Source organism: Alexandromys fortis, unplaced genomic scaffold (genome assembly GCF_014885135.2).
Source record: "Alexandromys fortis isolate MF-2015 unplaced genomic scaffold, M_Fortis_MF-2015_v1.1 scaffold_13, whole genome shotgun sequence".
NCBI lineage: Eukaryota > Metazoa > Chordata > Mammalia > Rodentia > Cricetidae > Alexandromys > Alexandromys fortis.
Window position 1 is genome coordinate 15,845,163 of NW_026067908.1, and position 22,326 is coordinate 15,867,488.

Here is a 22,326-nt window from a genome sequence, read left to right on the forward strand (position 1 = left end):
CACAGTGCTTTGTGCTTACAGAGGACTAGTGCCTAGTGACAACACGCCTTCCTGGAAAACAACCACGTGTTTTATCTAAATTGCTAAGCCCAAGAATGGTCCTTGAATACTCCTATAGTGTGTAGAGTCTGCAGCAAGCATTTTCTCAGTTTCTGAAAGTCACCCTTTTTCTTTCTTTCTTTTCTAATTTAACTTCAAGAATCAAAACTCTGCTTTAAGGGAATTCACTCTCTGGGTATCTCTACCAAAGACAACAGATGGGAAGAAAGCTGGACTTGGAGTCACTCTGACACGTATGGGGCTGTCATTGTTACCACTTTCGGTAAAGCATGGCATAAAAAAAAAACATATAAAATAAAAAGAAAGATATTTTTATATATTTAGATTAGTAATAGTCAAATAGAAGGACACAGAAGAAATAAAAAAAAGCATCAAAAGTCTTAAATAATTCTTGTTCAGTCAATGGCTCCTGTGCTAAGTAGGTGTCAAATTCCCTATCGTCTTTTAAGACCCATTACCACAGTTTTAAACAAGCCCTTTATGCACACACACACACACACATATGTATGTATATAAAATATATGAAGCCTTTCCATATATGAAGCCTTTACTAGACATGATAACTAATAATTCTAATCCCAGTAACTAAGGTAGAATTGTAACGTGGGCTACAGAGTGAGTTCCAGGATAATCTGGAGTTAGATCCTGTTTCAAAACAAACAAACCAAGACGCATATGAAGTCAAATTACATAACTGTCTCAATAACACCCCGATGACTTGCCAGGGCTGGGAGAGGGGAAAGTACACTTGTCAGCATGGCCCCGAACTGCTCCCAATCTGCCTCTGCCACTCTGATCTCTATAGCTCTATAGGAAGGAATTCCTTTTAGATGTCCAAGGGCAGTGCTTGTATGTCCCAGCCCCACTTCTGTATGGGCTCTCATATTGCTCTCTGTCCAGAACCCTCTGCCTTCTACTGCTTTCTCTGGACAAAACATCCTTTGGCCTAGGTTCAATTCAAATGATACTCAGTCCTTCCCACCTCCCAGAGGGACCACGGTGGCTAGTATGAGGCAGTCACATGGGAATGGTGGCCAAGAGCAAGCACTGAGTGGGTATACATCATACATATGGCCTCCTCAGCACATTTCTGTCACACAATAATTCATCAACAAATCATAGCACTTTGTGTATTTTAGAACGTAGCCCACATGTCCCAATTTTTTTGGATTATTGTATTTGCACCTTAAATGGTCCAATATTTAGCATGCTGCTCAGAAAACTCATTCATGCATGGATATATTCATTCACTTGCTGAAGTCATTCCTGGGTTTAAGAGTATAAACAAATAACATTGCCCAGAAGAGGCTCACAGTGCAAGTGGGGGGAGGCAGCAGGAATGCCATTGTGTATTTAGGTGTTTAAATATTATTGTCTATGTGTTATACTTAGGGATGAGGATATATACAAGTGGAAAGAATTATTGGGCCATAGGCATTAGTCTGAGCAATAATATTACGTCACAACATAGCAGACGGTATATATTACCTCCTTTGAAGAGTCATACTATTTGGGGATATTTGATAGATTTCACAGCATCCAATTGTGTGGGTTTTTCTTTACAAGTTTCAGCTGTGAGAGCCCTGTTTATAGAAGGTGTGGGAAGTTTTCACTCATATTAACAACACGGGTAGGAGACAGCACTGCAGGCCTTCACGGTGGGGAGTCTCAGGCTGACACACTTTCAACTTCCTAAGCGAAATCCAGTGCCGGAACCAGTGACAATCTGGATCAACAGCATAACGCATCCTCTTAAGACAAAAGAGGAGAGGATTTGAGTTTACATAAAACCTCCAGTCTTCGGGCTTTTGAATCGATTTTAAAAATCAAATGCAGATAAGTTGGTTAACATGGGCTTGTTTGAAGCTGTGTACTTGGCAGTACCACGCAGTCAGGCACACCAGAGCCACCAGGCTGTTGTCAATGAGGAAGTATGGAGATCACATAAGTGCAACAGACAGAAGACTCCTGCATGCTCCACCTCGGAAGCACAGATGTTAAATGCAATCTTCCTGTTTCCTGGTATAATTGTCGCCCTTTCAAGATGGACACAACTGTTAAGGTGATCAGCTGCAGCTGGAAACACCTCCCACTGCCTTTTAAAGTGCCCAGGTGAAGACTATCAGATCCATATGGGGGTTGATACGTGAAGATAACACAGCCCCAATTCCACCATCGATTAGAAGCTAGGCTGAACAGTGGCCTGTATTTTAAATGACTTGGATGTTATTTTAATTATGTTTCTGTTCCTAACCAAATTACTAACACAGACAACCTAAAACAAGATAGATTTATTTTGTCTCTTGGTTTTATGGGGTTTAGTCTATTGTTGCATGGTTGGGGGAGAGGTGCTCAGTTCTCATTGTGGTGGGCCAGGAAGACAGGAAGCAGCCAGACATAATATGCCCCTGAGGACCAAACCCAGTCAGCGATCATTTCGAGCTAGGCCCCATCTCACCGAGTTTCCAGGCCCTCTTCATTAGCACCTCTAGAGACTAAGGTTTCAAAATCTGAACCTGGGGAGGCATTCTATATTCAAATATAACAGGTGACCAGACATATAATCAAGTGTAGAAAATGTTATAATAAGTAAATAAAGTTAGAAATCAGATAAGCTCCTATGAGTTGTTCTGGATTTAAGTAAAAATATACCCTCTCTATATCTCTCCTCTTATCCATATTGCTCATTTACTGCGACTAATTGGGAGTTATCTAAATAACTGATTTCTCTGGCTGTTCCCCCCAGGCATTTTCCAGTCTCTGTCTCCAGTAAACAGTAATTTCCAAGTAAGACAGGAACACAGCGAAGTCATGGGAGGGAGTAATTTGTCACTGTCACCCACAAAATGAAGATGGCAACATTAAGTTTGAGTCCAGACACCCTAATGACTCTGCAAAGCTAGTCACCAGCTCACACGAGAGCAACCATGAATCATCTCCACTTTTTCTGTTTGGATTTGAAGAACACTAAGAGATAACAAGGTGAGGAGCTAAAAGGTGAGGAAAAAGGGACCGAAAAAAAAAAGTTCCTCCTTCAAAAGACGATGGTGGGGACAGAGGCAGGAATGGTGGTGGTGAGGATCAGCTCTGCCCACACTGTGCTGTTGAGAGCTGGAGGTGATAGACAGGAACACCCAGTATCCTTGCAAGGCACCATCCTGCAGACCGGGCCAGAGTGCTGCCATGTCAGGCACTAATCACTGGCTGAGATGGTCACCTCATTCAGAGCCTAGCAGATCTGCCACTCCACATAAGAGCAGTTTGTTATAAGCTTAAAATGAGATGGCTTTTTTTTTTTTTCCTTTTTTAACCATGGCTTTCAGGCTCCTTGCTAGTATTAGAATGGGAGGCCCAGAGCAGTTAAGCTCAATGCAGGGATATGACCCCAGGCCTTGGCTGCATGGTACAAACTATGCCAGTCAGGCTGTCTTCTAGACTGGTTCATTCTGTTGTCTCTCAGGCACAATGGAAGCCTGCCATGCTGAAACACTCCTTATCTACACGTGCTGTGGGATAATGCTTTCGTGCCCTGTAAAGATTTGTCACTCATATTGGTTTAATAAAATGCTGATTGGCCAGTAGTCAGGCAGGAAGTATAGGTGGTACAACCAGATTAAGAATTCTGGGAAGGCCGGGCGATGGTGGCGCACGCCTTTAATCCCAGCACTCGGGAGGCAGAGGCAGGTGGATCTCTGTGAGTTCGAGACCAGCCTGGTCTACAGAGCTAGTCCCAGGACAGGCTCCAAAGCCACAGAGAAACCCTGTCTCGAAAAAAAAAAAAAAAGAATTCTGGGAAGAAGATGGAGATGCAGTCACCAGCCAGATGCAGAGGAAGCAAGATGAGAAAGTCTCACTGAGAAAAAGTATCAAGTCACATGGCTAAGGATAGATAAGAATTATGGGTTGATTTAAGTTGCAAGAGCTAGTTAGTAATAAGCCTGAGCTAATAGGCCAAACAATTTATAATTAATATAAGTCTCTGTGTGTTTCTTTGGGACTGCAGGTCTGCTGGACCAGGCAGGACAGAAACTTCAGTCTGCATACACCAGGCCTTTTTATTATTATTATTATTATTATTATTATTATTATTATTATTATTATTATTATTATTATTTCCAGACCCTTGGCATATGCTGCTCCTGCTTCTTGACATGCAGATCCCAATTTTCATCCTAGGTGATGCTCTAACTTATTCCATGCAAGCCAGTATATTCACTCCCTCTCCTCTCCCACCCCTCCATCACATCTCAGAGAAGTGGCATGTGGCCTTTGCATGCAGTTCTGCCTTCTACACTGCATGTCCACTTAATCACTAAACATCTCTGTAAGGTAGCGACTGTTGTTCCTATTTCACAGGTGGCAAAAACAAGTCATAAAATGTCAAATGCTTATTATGGGCCCAACACCTGCGTGTAACTTGCGTAGTTGTGAGCCCTTTACTACTCTGCTGTGTTACCTCTAAACATTCAGTTTTCACTCATTTCAGAGTCAGGTTCTTCTATCAGATGCACAGTAGAGCACACAAAATGTTCAACACCGTGGAAAGGAGAGTGCAGTTGGGTGATAGAACTCAAGTCTAGAGGTTTCTCTATATTACAACAAACTCTCTGAGCTTGTTACAAGGTACTAATGCAGGATGGGGAATTTCAAAAGCTATTTTCTCTTTTATCAGATACTGTCTTCACAAAAGAGTATCTACTCACATATCTGAATGCATATTTAAGAGAAAATTGAGAACAGAAAATGAGGTAGGCCTACTAGGAGATCCGAAGCAAGTGGCCAGCAGTCCACAAAGGCTCCTGTAGGGCAGTTAGTAGAGATGTGTTTCTTCCCACCATTAGCTGCTGGTTTATAATAAAGCAAAGGAGTGCTCCAGGGGCAGCATGGACAGTATGCGTTGGGTTTCTGTACTATGAGAAATGACTAGCAACAAGGCACAAGTGTGATCTTAAAGACCAGGCCCCAAAGAGAGTGGCAGTCCCTAACAAGTGGGTGTCAAACGAGGTTGGACAATCATGTGTTCTTTTTAGTTTCATCACTAAGCTCTGCAATAGCAAACAACAGCTCTTCTTTCCAGCCATAGACCCACAAGTGAAACACTAACTTCAGCTCTCTGGATACGGCTCCTCCCAGAGAGCAGGCAAGGTGCTGGGGCTGAGGACAAGGTAAGAGGTGTGCTGTAAACAAACACAGGCTCTGGCTATAGCCGCTCACTCACGCCGGGTCAAGATACTCCACTTGATGTGCTGGGCACAGCTTGTTCCCTGTTTGACGCAAAGATTGTAGCAAGACAGATGTGAAGACACGGCAGGGCACACAGACGGGGCTTGTCAGGAGGGAAGCACTCCTGGTCCCCTAGCTTTGGCTGGTTCATTTTGCTTCCTCGAGTATCAGTTTTCTCAGCTACTCAAAGGAAAGCACTCTTCCTTGTTCCTGGGATGGTGGTTTGAAGACGGCAAGATACTACACAAATGAAACTAGCATGAATAGTAACACAATGAATTCTATTGTTCCCTCTACCCGATTTCTAGACTTGTCTAGCAAACCTCATAGGGTGGAATCTGGGCTCTGGGGCTGCTTGGAACGCCTGTATCAAACTCACTTCCTTGTTTCCAACCTTAACTTTCTCTTTCATAAATGGACCTAGAAATGCACCAGTTCCAAAGAAAGATCACTTGGAGTACTGCCCTGTTTGGGGCACTGGTGTAGACTGGTCTAAGCATAAGCTAAGGCAAGTCAAGGCATGGGCATACCATGACACATATGTATTCATAAACTATCCACCAGAAGGGAAATGCACAAGATCCAGAAGAGGATAGCCTGGGCAGAGGACCAAACAGTATTGTGTACCAAAACATTACAATAATTATCCTTTACTTCACAGCTGATATCCACTTGAGTAAGTACACACCATGTTTGTCTTTCTGGGTCTGGGTTACCTCACTCAGGAGGATTTTCTCTAGTTCCATCCATTTGTCTTCAAATTTCCTGGTGCCACTATTTTTAACAGCTTAGTAATATTCCACTGTGTAAATGTGCTACATTCTTTATCCACCCTTTAGAGGAGAGGCATCTAGATTGAGTAAAGGATAACTGTGTTTAATCCACAGACCCAGAGAGGTAACAAAGAGGGCCCAATGGGGGAATGCCTGGATGGGGCAAGGGAAGAAGAGATCTGGATAAACTAAGGGAAGGTGGGGAAGGGGCTTGATAGAGGGAAAAGAGTACTGAAACAGATAACTAGAAATGGGGGCATTTTAGGGTCAGGTAGAAAACTTCTGCAAGGGAAACTCGAATGTATCTACAAGGATGACTCAGTGAAGATTCCTAACAATAGTGGATAGGTAGCCTGAATTTGCCCTCTCTTGTAATCAGCTTGGTGACTACCCCAATTGTCCTCAGAGAACTTTCATCCAGTAACGGATGGAAACAGATGCAGCGAAACACAGACAAACATTAGCCTAAGCCTGGGGAATCCTGCCGAAGAAAGGGAGGAAGGATTGTAGGTGCTAGATGGGTCAAGAGCATCACAAGAAAACCCACAGAATCAACTAAGATGGCTCACAGGAACTCACAGAGTCTGAAGCAACAACCAGGAAGCCTGCATGTGACTGACCTAGGACCTCTACATATGTGTGACAGTTTTGTAGCTTCGTCTTCTTGTGAGAAGACAATGGGAATCAGCCGGTCCCTGATGCTTTGGCTGGCTTTTGGGAACCTATTCCTCATACTGGATTGCCTTGCCCTGCCTTAATACAAGGGGAGGTGCTTAGTCTCACTGCAACTTGGTATGCCATGCTTTGTTGAGACCCATAAAAGCCTGTCCCTTCCTGAACAGAAGAAGAGGAGAAATGGATTGAAGGCAAAGGAGAAGCGGGACGGAATGGGAAGAGAAGAGGAAGGGGACAAATGCGGTTGGGATGCAAATAAATTAATTACAATGAGCACATTCATAAACCTTGATTTTCTTGAGCACTGAATGCAGAAAACAATGGTAGCTTAGAGTGGTTTCAAGATGACAGCAGTGAGTGTTAAAGGCCCTGAGCAAACACTTGGCACAAAGTGTGTTTCGACGCGTTGTGGATGAAATAAAGTAGGCTGAGCTCTTCAAAGGAAACTCTCCACTGTGCGTTTTGATTGTTGACAGCTTTGTAGGAGGCATATTAGAGCTTTGTAGATTTCAGCAACAAAACAAAACAAAACAAAAAAAAACTTATTCATGTTTGGCTTCGAAAAACGAATTTACCTATTTCATGGCCAGCTGTGACACAGACTGCAGCCATTACCTAGGAGCTACGGCAAGGAATGGAAGAAGACACCAGGGCCCGTTCGTTTTTCCTAACTGGAGATACTGTTACATAATGGAGCAAAGCCCTGGCTGCCCCGCCAAGCTGAAAGAGAAAACACAGATTTTTCGATCAAGCTTTGACAGTAATTTTCTGGTTTTCTCATCTGCAAATGAGAGAATTTAGTACAGAAACTCTTTGGGTAGCCTTTGCGTTCCCAAACCGTATGCTAACTCATTATCCAAAGAGGAGTATGTGTATATCACACTGCAAACACTATGATGTCACGGCAGGGGCACGGCTTCGCATACTGAATTATGTGTGAGCTGGAGGAACTGGCTGTAGCCCGGAGGCCTGGATCCCTCTCAGCTTCTTGTCTACAGGTAAGAAACTGCTCACCTGGCTCGGGCCACTCCTCTGCAGCTCTCCAAGAAAGCCCCGGAGTCTGAGAACAGAAACCCCCAAATTTTCCACCCCAATCATCCCCTGTGCCCCTCTACCACATGTCTGCCACCCTCATACAGCTGCTGATCTCCAGCAGCGGTGATTCTCATTAGATCCAACCTCGGCTTAAAACCACAGTCCTGAAATCATATTAACGCATTCTTCCTTCTGCTTCTGATCAGACAGACCCAGAAACTCCCTGAAGTCGTGCGTCTGCTATCTGCTCGGGGCCTGGCACGGCCTTTCCCCCTCCAGTCTCCACAGATGGCTTTATCAGTGCTTGGAATCCCCTCCACTTCTATGGACTTTCTGTTTTAAATGTGCCCCGTGGAAAAGCTTCCTGCTGCTGCCGGTTCTGACCCAGAGTCTGGCCCGTTCAGCTCTGATCTCACGCCGGCCCACCTGTTGCTTGAACGTCACGACTGTTCTGAACCCATGTCATCAGAATTTATATTTTTGCTCCTCTGGGTTCCAGGTGACATCTCGTGAACACAAAGACAGATCTAGCTTCATGAGTCAATCAGATCTGAAATCTACATTTCAAAGTCCCTCTTTGTGGACTTAGTGATCCTTACTGAGAGGTCACAGAACCCTTCCATAGCTGTCATGTCAGTAGGATTCACGTCGGATGGCAGGCATGCAAAGGAACGCAGAAGTAGGTAGAACATATAGAGGAGAAACATCAAGAGGGCAACTAGTACTCGGTGGAGAGTGGGATTTGGAGAAGCTGTAGCAGAGGCAGCACTGAAGTCTGACTGTATCTGATGCCTGACTAGGAATGTCTAGGAGGGGAGAAGGATCCATGCTCAGCAGTGAAGCATGGACATACAGGACAGAGGCAGAGAGCATGGGAAGAAAACCACATGTCCCAGAAGCTCGATGTCAGAAGGACAGGTGCTGAAGAAGCCATGTGGATCCTGACTCCTCAGTCTTCCATTTCTTTTTATCACCTGGTTACTTTTATTGAGGAATTTATGTCTCAGAATATTACTTTAAAAAAAAGTACCACATTAGCAAAAACCATTGTTTTGGCTTAGTTCTTGGCTTCTACAGAAATAAGCTGAATAGAAAATGGGATATTGTATCATTGCAGGTGTTTGGAGCAGAGCAAGGCTCCTCAGCCACCATGCTGGGGAGGTCAGTCCGTGGCTGGACAAGGCTTCTTTGTGGCAGGGATTGGCCTGAGCATGCAGGGTAGCTAGCAACACCTCTGGCTTCATTTTGTCACACGCCAGTGATATTTCCTCCTCCTCAGCTGTGCTGACTCTGTGCTAGGTAGAATGCAGGTGTCTAAAGTCACCCCTGCTTGAGCTGCACCAGCCTAAAGAAAGGAATACGAGCTACAGACTCAATCTCAAGTGCAAAGCTAGCTAAGACACTAGTTATGAGATTCTGGAAATGTCACTGTGTGCCTCACAACATGGGAACTGACCTTTATCTATGAGGACTGCTGAAAAGGGTAAAGATAAAGTAGGAGGAGCACCAGGCGGAGCACTGGGGCCACGGAAGGCAGGCAGGATATGGTCATGCAGTACTAAGAACTGTGATTCTTATTAAAGATGCTGATATTATCAATGTATTATTAAAAGTAATACTTAGTTAAAAGTGACTGAACAAACACATTCTACTTTCCAAGAACTAATAATGGTGTGGCTTGCTGTGAGCACAGTTCCAGGCATCTCTTACCCAGGGATGCTTCTGTAATTTCCTGTCTCCATTTTGAGGCTATTTTATGTTTTACCAAAGCCTTCCACGCTCAGCGCAAATAACGGTAATTACTGTACTTGCCTGTTTACTAGGCTGCAATTTTCCAAAACTCCATTGCTTTCTCGCATTCACCTTCCACCCTCATCAGCCAGGAAAGCGGCTTGTCAGTATACACTTGCTGAAAGCCTTTCCTCAAGGTTTGTTACTTATTTAGATATTCTCGGGGACAAATTCAAAAGTAGACCAACCATGTATTAATAGGTCCATCATTCCACAGTGATAAGTGTGAGTCACGGATTCTGACCAGTCAGGCTTCCTCACAAACCTCCACCTTGCCATGTAGGTTCTGACAAAGTTAGGCAGCCGTACGAGCCACCGTTGTCCCATTTGACAAATGTAACGGAAAAGCACCATGCAAAGAGCTTCTTCTTAAGTGTGAGACAACAGATAGAAGAATAGATTCTTGGGTCCATAATTCAGCTCTGAGTTGCAGGTGCCCCCATGGTCAAATAAGGCTTCCCATATCTGTCCCCTTAAACTACATAGTTGCTGTTAGGAGTGATTCCACAAAGAGGAGAAATGTGCTTCTGTCTCAAGTTTAGAAATAGAGGAGATCGTTGCTTGGAACAATATCTGTCATCAAATATGCCACGCATCATATCCACACATAATATCCATCTGTGCATATTAATTATAAATAAACACTCCTCAAATCACATTACTGGATTCTGCTGCTTGCCTGCCCTCTCTTCCAGAAGAGAAAACGGTGAGATAATAAACTGGCATGGGCTAGGCGGTAGTGGCATACGCCTTTAATCCCAGCACTCAGGGCACAGAGGCGGGCGGATCTCGGTGAGTTCAAGGCCAGCCTGGTCTACGTAGTGAGGTCCAGGACAGCCAGGACTGTTAGAGAAACCCTGTGTCAAAACAAAACACACAAAAATAAAGGAAAAAAGAAAAAGACAAAAGAAGGAAAGAAAGAGACTGGCATGGTTTGTTGTTCACTGGAAGAAATTGTTGTTCTAGCAAGGCAGGGACCAGAAGTTTTTTCCTAAGACCGGCTAAACTAATTCTTTTGCCATTAAACAAACAAAAAGTAGAAAGAAAGAAAGAAAGAAAGAAAGAAAGAAAGAAAGAAAGAAAGAAAGAAAGAAAGGGGGAGGGAGGGGGAGGGAAGGAAGGGAGGGAGGAAGTCCTTATTTTTTCCAACACTGCAACTCAGAAGAGCAATTTAAGACAATGCTACATCTGATAGAGAATCCAATGTCAGTAATTAAAAAGTTGTGCTCAACCTAGAAGAAAAAGTTTGTTTTTACCAAATCAGGCTAATAGGAGCATAAACAGAAATTTGTGGAGATTTCCAGACATCTCAGATCAGTTGAGGAATTGCTTGGAGTTAATGCTTTCTATTGAAGAACTGAGCCAGGTACAGCTACTGTACAAAGACACCTGCCTCCCAGCTGAAATAAGCATCCACTAGGGACTCAATGGCACTCTTTCATTCACTCACTCACTGTGACACTAGCCACTCAGGATGAAATGACAGTATGCTACAAGAACCTACACAAGAGTAGATGAGATGACGTTAACATACAAACCAGCAAACATAAGATACAGCAAGCACATAGACAGGGAAGGATTCGTTTAGCTTGGGAGTCAAGGAAGGCTTCCTAAAGAAGACAGCAGCAAGCATCTGATGGGCAGTCAGAAGTTTGTCTGATAGAAAAGAGCCACTGAAAGGAGAAGAGGGCCTGAGAGAGAAATGAGGTTGTTATTTCCTTTCAGGACAGTTGGGGCGCTGGAGCCAAGAACAGACCTGGAACAAAGTTAATGCTATTTTTACAAGCTAGAAAAATACCAGCAGCAGGAGCCCTGGCCAGAACCACCCCCACAAAGTGCAAACAAAACTACTCCTATCTGCTGGCTGTCTGCTGGAGAACTCACTAACCAGTCCCTTAAGAACAAAATGTTCTTTTATCTTTGATTTTTCATTCCCACAAAGTCCTTCCTCCTGTTTCCAGAGCTGGAAAACCCATGAATTGAGCTGTGCTGCTCTTTGATCCCTATCTTTCCATCCCAGGCTGTCTTTGGGAACGAGAGTCTATGGGGTATTTCTGCCGAGAGGTGACCCCCACCACTTCTCCGAATGTGGGGTGCAAGCCTGATCATGTCAGGTCAGCATATGACCTGCCCATGGTTGTCAGGGCAGTGTTGTAAGAGAACAGGACGGCTGGCATACCACTCCCACTCCAAAGTTAGGCTCTTATCATGACATTTGGGGTCGCTCAGCACCGGGTTCGCTCCATCAGTTCTGAAGGCTGTTTCGGACTTAAATCTATGTAACTTCTTAGGGTACTGAATCCCATATTCTTTTAAAGGTCATGAGGAGGACAATCGGGGCCACTTCTGAAGAGACAGGGGGGTCAGAGACTTGGGTTCTTTCTTCTCTGCCTGCCTATGCACAGGGAAAAGAAGGGAAAAGGAGAGAGAGAGAGAGAGAGAGAGAGAGAGAGAGAGAGAGAGAGGGGGGGGGGGGGTGTGTGTATGTGTCTGCATCTGTATATCTGTCTGTGTGAGCATGTGTGTGCATGTATCTGTGTCTGTGTTTGGGCACATGTGTGATGTAGATATCACCAGTTTTCACAGAAAAACCACGAAGGGCCATTGGTAGCTCTTCCCATAAAAGAGAAAACAAGAGTTGAAGAGGTAACCTGCCTGTAGGCAGAACAGGGATTTAGTCGAGTCAGATCTGCGGGCTCAAACCAATACTAGGAACCAACAGAAACACAGAGCAGGGAGAGCAATACAAAGCTCCCCTTGTCAGTTTTGTTCATTGCTGACAGTCTCCGGTGTCCAGACCCAGCACAGACAGGCCGCCCACACTTGATATTTATCTTTAGTCCATCTGTGGTCAGATGGTCATTCAGGTCTCTCTGACCTCTGTTTTCCATTGAATCCCAACATGACACACTCAGGTGGAAAATGAGCAGAATGTTTGCTTCCAGGCCTCTTGACTTTCCCAGATATCCTAATCCTGTAAAGTGCTGGGGAAAAGAGGCAGGGTAAGAAGCTAGAAGAACAACATTTGATCTGAATTATCAGCAAGTCTTCCCACTCCACAGCAGTGAGAATCCCTTCCCTTGCCTTCTCCCGCCAGCACAGGCACCTGGGTTCTGCGCTTTAAGAATCCAGGAATTTATTCTATCTTTCCACTTCAAAATTCACTTTTAATAGGTGGGAACTCATTACTGTGGGAGAGCCTGGGCACAAAAGACATAAGCCAAAGCTCCTGGGGGTGAAATTTCTGTCAGTGAGCTCTGTCTTTAGACACCAAATGGAGGTCATCTGGGAGTTTACCCCTCATGGACAGCACAAAATGTCCTGGGCAGAAATACGAAGGTGTGTTTTGACACGTCCTTAGGGAGGCCAGGGAAGCTGACAAGGAAACCACAATGGCTGTGGTTCCCCAAGACGAGGCTCTCTTCCCTGTAGCACCTAGTGGCCCCAGCCAAGTGTTCGTCACCTGGGTGAGGCAAATGGTTGAGCCTGTCACCCCAGGGAGAATTGCAAAAGAAAATGAAGAAAGTTTCCCTGAGCGGCTCCACGATCTGCACTGTCAGGACAGTTATGAGACGAGAACACGCCATGTCTGTCTACGCCTCCAGCTCCGTGGCTTGTACTTCAAAGCATGACACTTTACCGAGAAGCACTGCTCGCACTGGGAAACGCTGGAGAGAAAGAGCCTTGCCTGTGGCCGCAGCCTACTCTCCCACCGGCAGTCCTGTTGTTTATTCTTTCTCTGCGCCAGAGCCTGAGAACAGAAAGATGAGCCGGGAAGGGGCTCTCAGACTGGTGAGGAGTGTCACCCAACCCCACACATCAGAAACAGATCAACCTTCACTCTAAAGTTCAATGTGACCTTACTCAACACATTTATCAGCTACTTATAAAAAACGATGCAATGTTCAGCACTAGGAGCATGAGATGAAAGATACAGTGTCCTTGTTCGCAAGAAATTCCTAGTCTGGTTAGAAAAGACAATCAGATCAATCATAAAGTTACAACATAATATGATCATTTCCTCAAACAAATAAATACAACAAAAGGAGCACAATTTACAGAATTTCTCAGTCTAGCTGTTCCAATGAATAGAGGCTGTAAAGGAGAAAGTTTAATGACCTTCAAATTGGAGGGGGTTACCTAACCATTGTCACCAAGGGTTAGCCTCCCCCTTGGTGACAATGTTGAGCAGTGGGAGCTGTAAGAGGTATCCCATGTGGTAGGGATGGGTTATGTATTAATGGAGAAGGTTCCCAATAAAAGCAACTTCTTTTCTCTTTCACGTGCAAAAACGCTCCCTTGTTGTTCCACCTTCTAACACAGACAGAACGCTACTAGATGTGAGTCTTCTGAGATTCCAGGCTACAGAGCTGTAATAAATCTATATACTCTTGGTATCTGTGGCCTCAGGGGTGCTGTTACAGCAGCACAGAGTAGACCGAGATTCTCATAGTCATTTCTAGGAAGATAACACATGTGCCAAGACAGAGATGTAATGAAATGAGATCTGGAAACACAATCTATGGTGAGTCCTTGAAGAGACAGCTCTTGACTTGAAGGCAGTGGTTCTCAACCTTCCTAATGCTGTGATCCTTTAATACAGTTCTTTATGTTGTGGTCATAAAATATTTTCATTGTTAATTTCTAGAGGTAACTTTGCTACTGTTAGGAATTATAAATATCTGTGTTTTCCAATGGTTAGGAACACCATGAAAGGGTTATTCATGTGAATAGCTGTTCTAAGGTAAAACGTGAATCAGCAATTAAGAATTGGAGTCTTACTATACCACCAGAATGGCTGAACTCTTGCCTCACTTCTTTTGCCTCACCACTTTTGTGGTAGCAAAAACCACACGTGTGTCACCACACTTGACTAAAGTTCTGTGACCTTAATCCATTATAAGAGATTCATTTTAGCCATGGCCTGGTATGCATCTACATATACTCACACATGGAAACAGGTTAACACCACAGTACTTACCTACCCTTGCTGTGCAAGACACTCAGTCTGCTGTGTTCTGCCCTATTCTGTTCTACTTCATACTATTCAGTTCTGAAAATTCAATGGCATGACTTGGAACGTTTGCCTTACAAATGACAAGCCATCATTGGAAACAAACGCTGTTGTACTGAAAGGATAGGGGAATATATAAAAATGTAGTAAAATTGAGAGATTGAGAATCATAGTTATCAAAAGAGAAAACAGAAGGAAACTACAGCTGAGTTGAAGACGAGAACGGAACCACCACATTTAACTAGCGTTCTCCGCTTTCTTGTATGTTTTCCTCTTAAAATTTGGGAAGAGAATTTGGTTTTGTTTTATTTTATTTCATGTAGCTTTGAGGTGCTGAGGACTGAATCACACGCCTTGTGCGAGCTGGGCAAGCGTTTCACAGGCTTTGTTTCACGTCCACCTTCCCTTAGCACCGCGCCAGAGTGTATGGTGAGGAGCCAATGGGGTTTTGAAAAATGAATAAATAAATGCATGAAGTGAAGACTTGAAAGTTATATAGGAAATTAAATCGAGACTTCAATCAAGTAATTGGGTTTAGGAAAAAAGCCAAATATTTTATTAAACAAATCTATCATGCTTATAAAGATCTTGCGCTACCATTAGTAAAGAAAGAATTCATGAAAGCACCCTACCATCACACGCTGGGGACGGAAGTAAACATACATTGTCCAAATTTTCATGACGCTAGAGAACTGTCTAGATTAATGTTATATGATTATGTATTAAGGAATTAATAGTTTGTAACTTTTATTTTTAATTATGAGTTTTCTAATTCTATCCAAATGCTTATGTGTATAAAGGCCTTTTCTTATTTCACCTTAAATCATCAGCCCTTGACCTCTGCTGAGTAAACAGAAAAGATGTATTCTGGGCTCTTGGCGACATTTCTTTTGCCCAAAGAACCCACAGAACCGGTGCTGGGATAGAAGAGGTTACCTAGTCCTCCTGCGTGGGCATCGATGAGTGAGGTCGCCACAGCAATCCCCGAGGGAAGACCCAGCTCTTTGGCTGCCTCTGGTGTGAGCCCACTTCCAAGACAAGTTCCAGGAGGCAGCACAAGATTTCCTGGGTAGACAGGAGAGAAAACAAACACCCATCAGTGTGGAAAACTCGAACATGAACAGAGGGTTTTCTTAAGAGAGCCTTTTTTGCTCCATCCTCCTTGCCTGCATTTTCTCAACTGCACAGAGACAGAAACCATGCACCCATAAAACACCCCTCTGCTCATTTTGTGATCTTGGTATATGTCTTTGATAGGCACGCAAACACGTGCTCCAAAAGAAACAGAAAAGTGACTTCTGCGCTTGCTTCCCATTGGAGAGTAAAGGAAAGAAATATTTTGTTACAAGAAAGAATTTCTTAAATTGTGTATTCTAGCTGGAGGAGACAGGCTAGTTGAAACCTTAGGGGATTCCGTGAGGCTATTGCTTGCTCAGAAACAATTCTTCGGAATTTTGCAATGCAGTGACCCTGATATTTCAAGTGACCTTGACGTCCTGCCATTGGGGAGGCCTTTAGTTAATAATTTACTGATTCTCTAGCTTTGTGTGGGCACTGCTGGGCTGGAAAAGGCAGTTCTTGTTTTCGATCTAGTTAGGGAGATAAGATAAGGACACAGAAAACCATGTGAGGCAGAGGAAAATGAAATGACCTATCTGTTGTGAGGTATTTAACAGAGGCTGAACCCCTTCCACTCTGGAAAATATTCTGTAAGTATTTCTGCCTCTTTTTTTTTTTTTTTTTTGCAGGGTCTGTGTAAGACTTAGACCACATGTATTCTGTAATCTCTATTGAGCCCCAGGATCCTAGGATTCTGAATGTGTGCTATGAGCTTCTTGAGTATGAAAGCATCACTTGTAATTGTTTAGGGAGCGTCAGGGTTAAGTAGAGGTGCCTTATATTTTCAGCACGTGCATGTACACACACACACACAATTACAAATACATACACACACACAAAGACATACAGACATAGACAGACAGACACACACACATAAGTGAAGATGGTAAATGGCTCTAAAGACCCTCTAACTGGAAATAAAACACCTCCCCAGTCCATGCTTATATCTATCTTAAATAATAAACTTCTGTCTATAACTAACTCTAAAATTAGGTTAGCCCAAAAGATTGATATCAATGTAGTGGGTTTTAGATCTTCTTCATTTAATATTGATTTTTAAGTCATTTACATTTAAAATTTTAAAACACATTGAATTTGTGTTCTGACAAACAAAGTATGTTTGGGATAATATGAGTGTGCAAATTTATTTTTCCAGCATTCATTTAAGAAAGGAAAGCATTTCCAGTGGAAATCTAGTATCTGAATTATGTTTGATGAGGACATAGAACCAAAGATTTGTTCACTGCGGAAAGGAGAGAACTCCCAAAGACAATGCTGGAGAGCTCACCCTGGTGGTGAGGACAAGGGAGAGCTGGCGGGCTGACCAACCCTGCAACTACTCAGGCCCAGAACAAGAATTATGTGTTGGTTCAGCCCAACATCCGTTCCATCTGTGATCTGCTGGAGCACAGAAAGGAACCAGTTCTTCAGACCCAGAGTTACAGGATCTCCACATCACAGGGCATCAGCAAGATAACCAGTGAGGGCCCAGCATCGACAGTGTAGCAGAAACCAGAAGCCTCAAACCAGACCAGTGACTCTCTCCATTGGACACTTGCAAGAAAAGATATATGGGTAAAAGCATCTATTGTGTGACTCACTGTACCACACTACAACTTCCACAACGAGATTGGTTATTTTCTCTTTCTCTCTCTTTTTTTCTCTTAAAGTTTATTTTCTTTTATTGGAGCGGGGGAGGTTGCAAGGACATGATAAGACATGGGACAGGGAAATGAATGGGATGGAGATGCATGATGTGAAAGACACAAAGAATAAATGAAAAGGAGAAAAAGAGAAACTACTAAGACAGACAGACAGACAGATAGATAGATAGATAGATAGATAGATAGATAGATAGATAGATAGATCAAACAGGATCCTATCTACAATAGGCAAGCACACTACAATAGGCAACCACAGTATCACTGAACCAGATCCCAAGACTGATATAAAATTAATAGTGAGATTCTTTACATTCACTTTTCCAGACTGGATGAATCCTTCTTCTACGATCTCAGAGCCAGCTCTCTAACCTGACTCAACCATTGATGGGCAGGGGTAGGGCAGGCTCTCCTCTGTCTCTTCCATGCCACTACATGACAGCTGAGGAATGGGGACAGCTATCCCATGCTCACAACTTTGGGGCTGGGTCACCCAAACCTCTGCCAATGAGGTTGGCTCTATTGTGCTATCCACGTGGGGTGCAAGGTCTGCTCTCCTGAGTATTGTAATTGGGGGTGGGCAGGGGCAGCTCTTGTGCCCTTCTGACCTCAGGGTCAGCTCTCACACCTGCTTCAGGTGTTGCTCAGATGTTGCCTCAGGAGGAAAGGGAGAGCTGGATTTATTCTTAAGCACAGCAAAAAGAACCGTTACACCAATTGTATGTAGAAATGATATTTTTTATCTATTAAGTTAAATAAGACATCAGAATTAATTCATCTACTTTTTTTTCTTGCTTTATCATGAGGACTAACAGAGTTTAAAGTCTGCTGTGTTGCTCATACGCTATGTCTGGTGAATTGTGCTGGTCTAGCAAACACGGTTCAGATGCACAAACACAGGCGTAGAAGAAGGCTAAGCACTGGTCTGTACTGAATTTCAGGACATAAGAACGTGGAAGAGCTGGATTCTGGACAGTCTCTTAGTTATGTCACCACATATATTCTGTAACATATGACAGACATTCCTCCCGGAGTCAACTCTTCTATCTGTGCTAAGAACATAGCATGCATTTTCTCTCTTCATTATGCTAATAACATCTAAGAGGGCTACAATAGGATCCATCTTTGTCCTTACCTCACAGGTGGATGTCAGGAAACTGAAACTTTTGGAACAGTAAGTCTCTTGCAGCCACGTAGCTTAAACATTGGAGGTAGGCTTTAGGTTCTCCTCTGACATCAAGTCTTACACTATGACATCAAAGCACAGATTTTTCTCAACTATGCTTTGAATAAATGAAGGGATCAAGGGTTTTATTTCTAAAACAAGCATTGTTGTACATTTTTAAATGACCACCATTTAGAAGTCTTGCCTGCTGAGTTATTTTAAGGCTTGATTTCTATAAGAAAGTAAAAAATAGAAACTGTAGAGATTCATCTACCACATCTACGACTTCAGAAAAGAAACTTCCATGGACAGTTTCATAAGAGAGTTGGAATTAGCAGAGAAGATCGCTTTTCTCTGGGGAGATTTAGAAACAGCTTAGTTAGTAAATGAATGAATCTGGCCTGTGAGAGGAGGCTTCAGAGGACTGTGAGTAGAGTCCTAGGAGCTCAGAAGACCTGGTGTCAGGGTACACAGGGCAGGGAAGTCCGCTCAACAGGTAGACCATCTTGAACAAGAATCAGGATAGAAGAGAGGACGTATCATGGGTGATTGGCTCAGGGCTGGGTAAAGGCAGTAGAGCACAGGTTTGGTTAAGAGTAGCAGGTGATGGACAGAGATGGTTAGAGAAGCAAGCCTTGCAATAACACTTCAGGGCTTGGGCCTCAGCGCTGACACCACCAGATCCCACTGAAGAGGTGATGCAAGAGGGTGGTGGCTGGATCTGTGTTTTTAGATGCTCATTCCAGCAATATTTTAGGAGAGGATATGCTTGATACTAGAAAAGAAAACCGCAGTGAAGTTCTTCATTCACCAAAGGGAGAAGTGTTAAGGTAAAGAGTAATTGGAATGCAGAAACAGAAAAGGCATGAGATTTTTATGACGGTAATTTTAATGTAGGGACTATGGAGGAAGAGACGATGCCATGGCTTGAATTCCCTTATCAAGAAAAGAAAAGCTGACTTGCTAAAAGAGATTGAGGGTACAGACAGTGGCCAGCTGCCAGCCCCAAGTTCCCCAGGGATCCTCAGCTTCAGATCTTTCTCTTGGACCCCTGTCCTGTGACTCGGTGAAGGAGGAAGGAAGGCTGGCAGGTGCCCTTCACCCTTCTACAGCACTCCGCCTGGCTAACTAATGTAATTTCTAACTGCATCACCACTCAGGGTCTCCCGCTTCCACAGATAACCATGCTCAGTCTACAACTCGTCCCATGTCAGTCTCGGCTCAGTTCCTAAAGAATTCAGCCCAGGACGATGAGCCAGGCTTCTGAAGCTAATGATTTAGGACTAAAAGTTAATGCTCACCATGATGAACATCCCTTCTTAAATTGGAACCATCCTGCAGGCATCATCTGTCTGACCCCAAACATGAAGGAGCTTTGTTTATCCAAACCAGAAGGACGCAGCATAAGATAGGAAGGTGGAAATACATATTGTGTGAAAAGAAATCTCCACATCTTCATTTTCGCAGCCAGAAGCATCTTAGAGGGTCTAGGACAGTTAGGTGCCATCTGATAATGTTTTCGTTCACCATGAAATATAATAACCCACAGCATTGTTCTCCCCAGAGCTAATCAAGACGTCACTGACTCAGGCTCTGCAGTTTCTTCTATGCTTCATCAACCGCTAGCTCACGTGTTCCACAAGCCTTTGAGAAACAATGCGGAGAAGATGGTCTGCACCAGTTCTCACCTGCCTTGGGCCAAGGTCTAGGTGTTGGTAAGGAAGCTAAAGAGGCCTCTAGGACTTCAAAAGATTCACATGAAGTCTGGAACTAAGATGATGGAAAACTAAGATCTTAACTGTGCAGAAGATAGGAGAAAGGTAGACCGTGCATGTTGCACCTAAAGAACCGAGGAGGGCTCCTTACACTGACCTCAGAGAATGAATGAAATATTCAAGGTAGAGACAGCACCGGGATAAGGGTTAGAATGACTTCCAAAGGCGAAAAATAGACGTAGTCATACTAGAATTAGACTATTCCAGGAAGTGGCTCCACCAAAACAAATGGCTGTTCACTGTAGGGAATCCCGAGGGGCCAGGAGTTGGGGGATTCAGTTTATTAGCGACAGGAGTACTGAGAAGAGGTGGGGAATAAGGTCAGCCTATGTGAGAGCAACACAAGGCTAGAGACAGCAAACTAGTAAGTACCTACCCACTTGACACTCTAATTCCATTTTTAAAATGATAAACCTACTATGTGAACACAGAAAGGCTAGCATGGGAAACATTTTATCTTTCAAACACCTGAACAAGTGAAAATGCAGGCTGCAAGGTATTATGCAGAATATGACTTCACTGCAAAAGCAACAATGGTGGTGGACGAGTTTATAAAACTACATTCCTGGGAGGTAAAACACAGGAAATGTTTCCAGTGGGGGGTGGGGGTGAATATGTGCTTTTTATTAACCTGTGGTTTCTTTGGTGTTTCTTTGAACAAGCATTTTTTTTAAATCATAGTTTTAAAGGTGTTTCTCTTCTGGTCTGATATTTAAAAAAGAAAACAAACAAAAACACATCTATTCAGCAGAATCCTACATAGTCATTAAAACCCAGGAGGTAGAATTAAGGTATGAATCTAGGAGGAAGTGCAAAACAAAGTAAGGGTCAGGCCAGGGTGTGGAATAGGGCTCATCTAATGAGCACATTTGTGCCCCCTTTAAAGACTACGAACATTTAAGCACATATACGTCCGGAGATTTTCTAGAAAAACACTGATTATTATCACAGCGCAGATGAGGCTATGTCGGGAGGTATTCCCCTGAGCTATCTGTGTGGCTTCCAGATCTCAACCTTATTTGTTTGCTTAAATAACACCAAATTAGCTTAGGTTTCAATAAAAACAAAATGAAAGCAGATTCCCTTCATCTTTTCCTTGTTCTGCTCTACAAGCTGAAGGCAGGAAAGAATCCCATGGGCCATTCGCCTATGCTCTGATCTGGCTGTGTTTACACGCTTCACCTTGAGATGTCAGGTGGCCCCGAGGACACTTGGGCTCCATGAATTCCCCTCTGAATGGACAGATGTGGCCTGAGTGGTCAAACTGGAGTCTACAATTATCGGGTGGCTGCAGGGGCTCTTATTACACCAAACCTTCCCCTACCCGTTTTTCAATTATCTATGACTAATGAGCACTCTGGGAACAGTTTCAGACACACACATAATCCTCTTTCCTGATGTCAGCAGCAGAAATTAATGACTATGTGGATTGCTGGGAGACAGAAGATGCATTATAATGGTCAACAGAACTGTTACCCTCTCCAGGAAGGGGGGAGGGTGTTGAATTAACTGGAAGGTTCAGTGTTCCTTTGTATTCTGAGAGGGAGATGAAACACATGGGGGGGGGGAGTTGGCTCCAGGCCCACGGAAATGTCAGAGAGGTTTGGGCGTGGGTGGCATGCGACCCTGCTTCCTTGTGCTTGGCTATGGAATGCTAGTACCAGCTCGGCTGGGCAAAGCTAACAGGACAACCAGACTGTATCCAAGACTGTGCTAAAGGACATTTTGCCCTGCCAATGTAGAGAGTCCTGGAATTCTTTCCAGCAACCTATGACTTTCAATCTTATTTAAAGGTGGGGAACGAAGCTGAGAACACGCAATTCTCAAACACTGCGCTGGGGATATGAGAAAAGTATTCAGTGGCAATTGTTAAGTTGAGCATCTCACACAGACATGGAGCATGCTTGGATGGCTCCAGAGAATGTCACAGTCTAGCCTGACTCAGATCACATTGATAGGTCAGCTCTGGGGATTTTCTAGATCTGGAACAACAGGTAAAAGGTGGCCAAGAAGATTCCAGTAGTTCTAGCTCCTG

At 43.7% G+C, this 22,326-nt stretch overlaps 1 protein-coding gene and 1 long non-coding RNA gene across 5 annotated transcripts in view; one reads left to right on the plus strand and one right to left on the minus strand.

Moving 5' to 3' along the window:
• Fggy (FGGY carbohydrate kinase domain containing) overlaps positions 1-22,326 on the minus strand; it is a 363,677-nt gene that overhangs the window by 167,425 nt on the left and 173,926 nt on the right. For all 4 annotated transcript variants that reach the window (XM_050136146.1, XM_050136144.1, XM_050136143.1 and 1 more), the window contains exon 7: positions 15,508-15,636. In XM_050136146.1, coding sequence (XP_049992103.1) covers positions 15,508-15,636 — 129 coding nt within the window. The remainder of the gene's footprint in view (positions 1-15,507; positions 15,637-22,326) is intronic.
• Positions 15,643-21,809, plus strand: LOC126497910 (uncharacterized). The gene is made up of 3 exons (XR_007590717.1): positions 15,643-16,280; positions 16,847-17,265; positions 20,081-21,809. It is a non-coding gene; the product is annotated as an uncharacterized lncRNA (long non-coding RNA).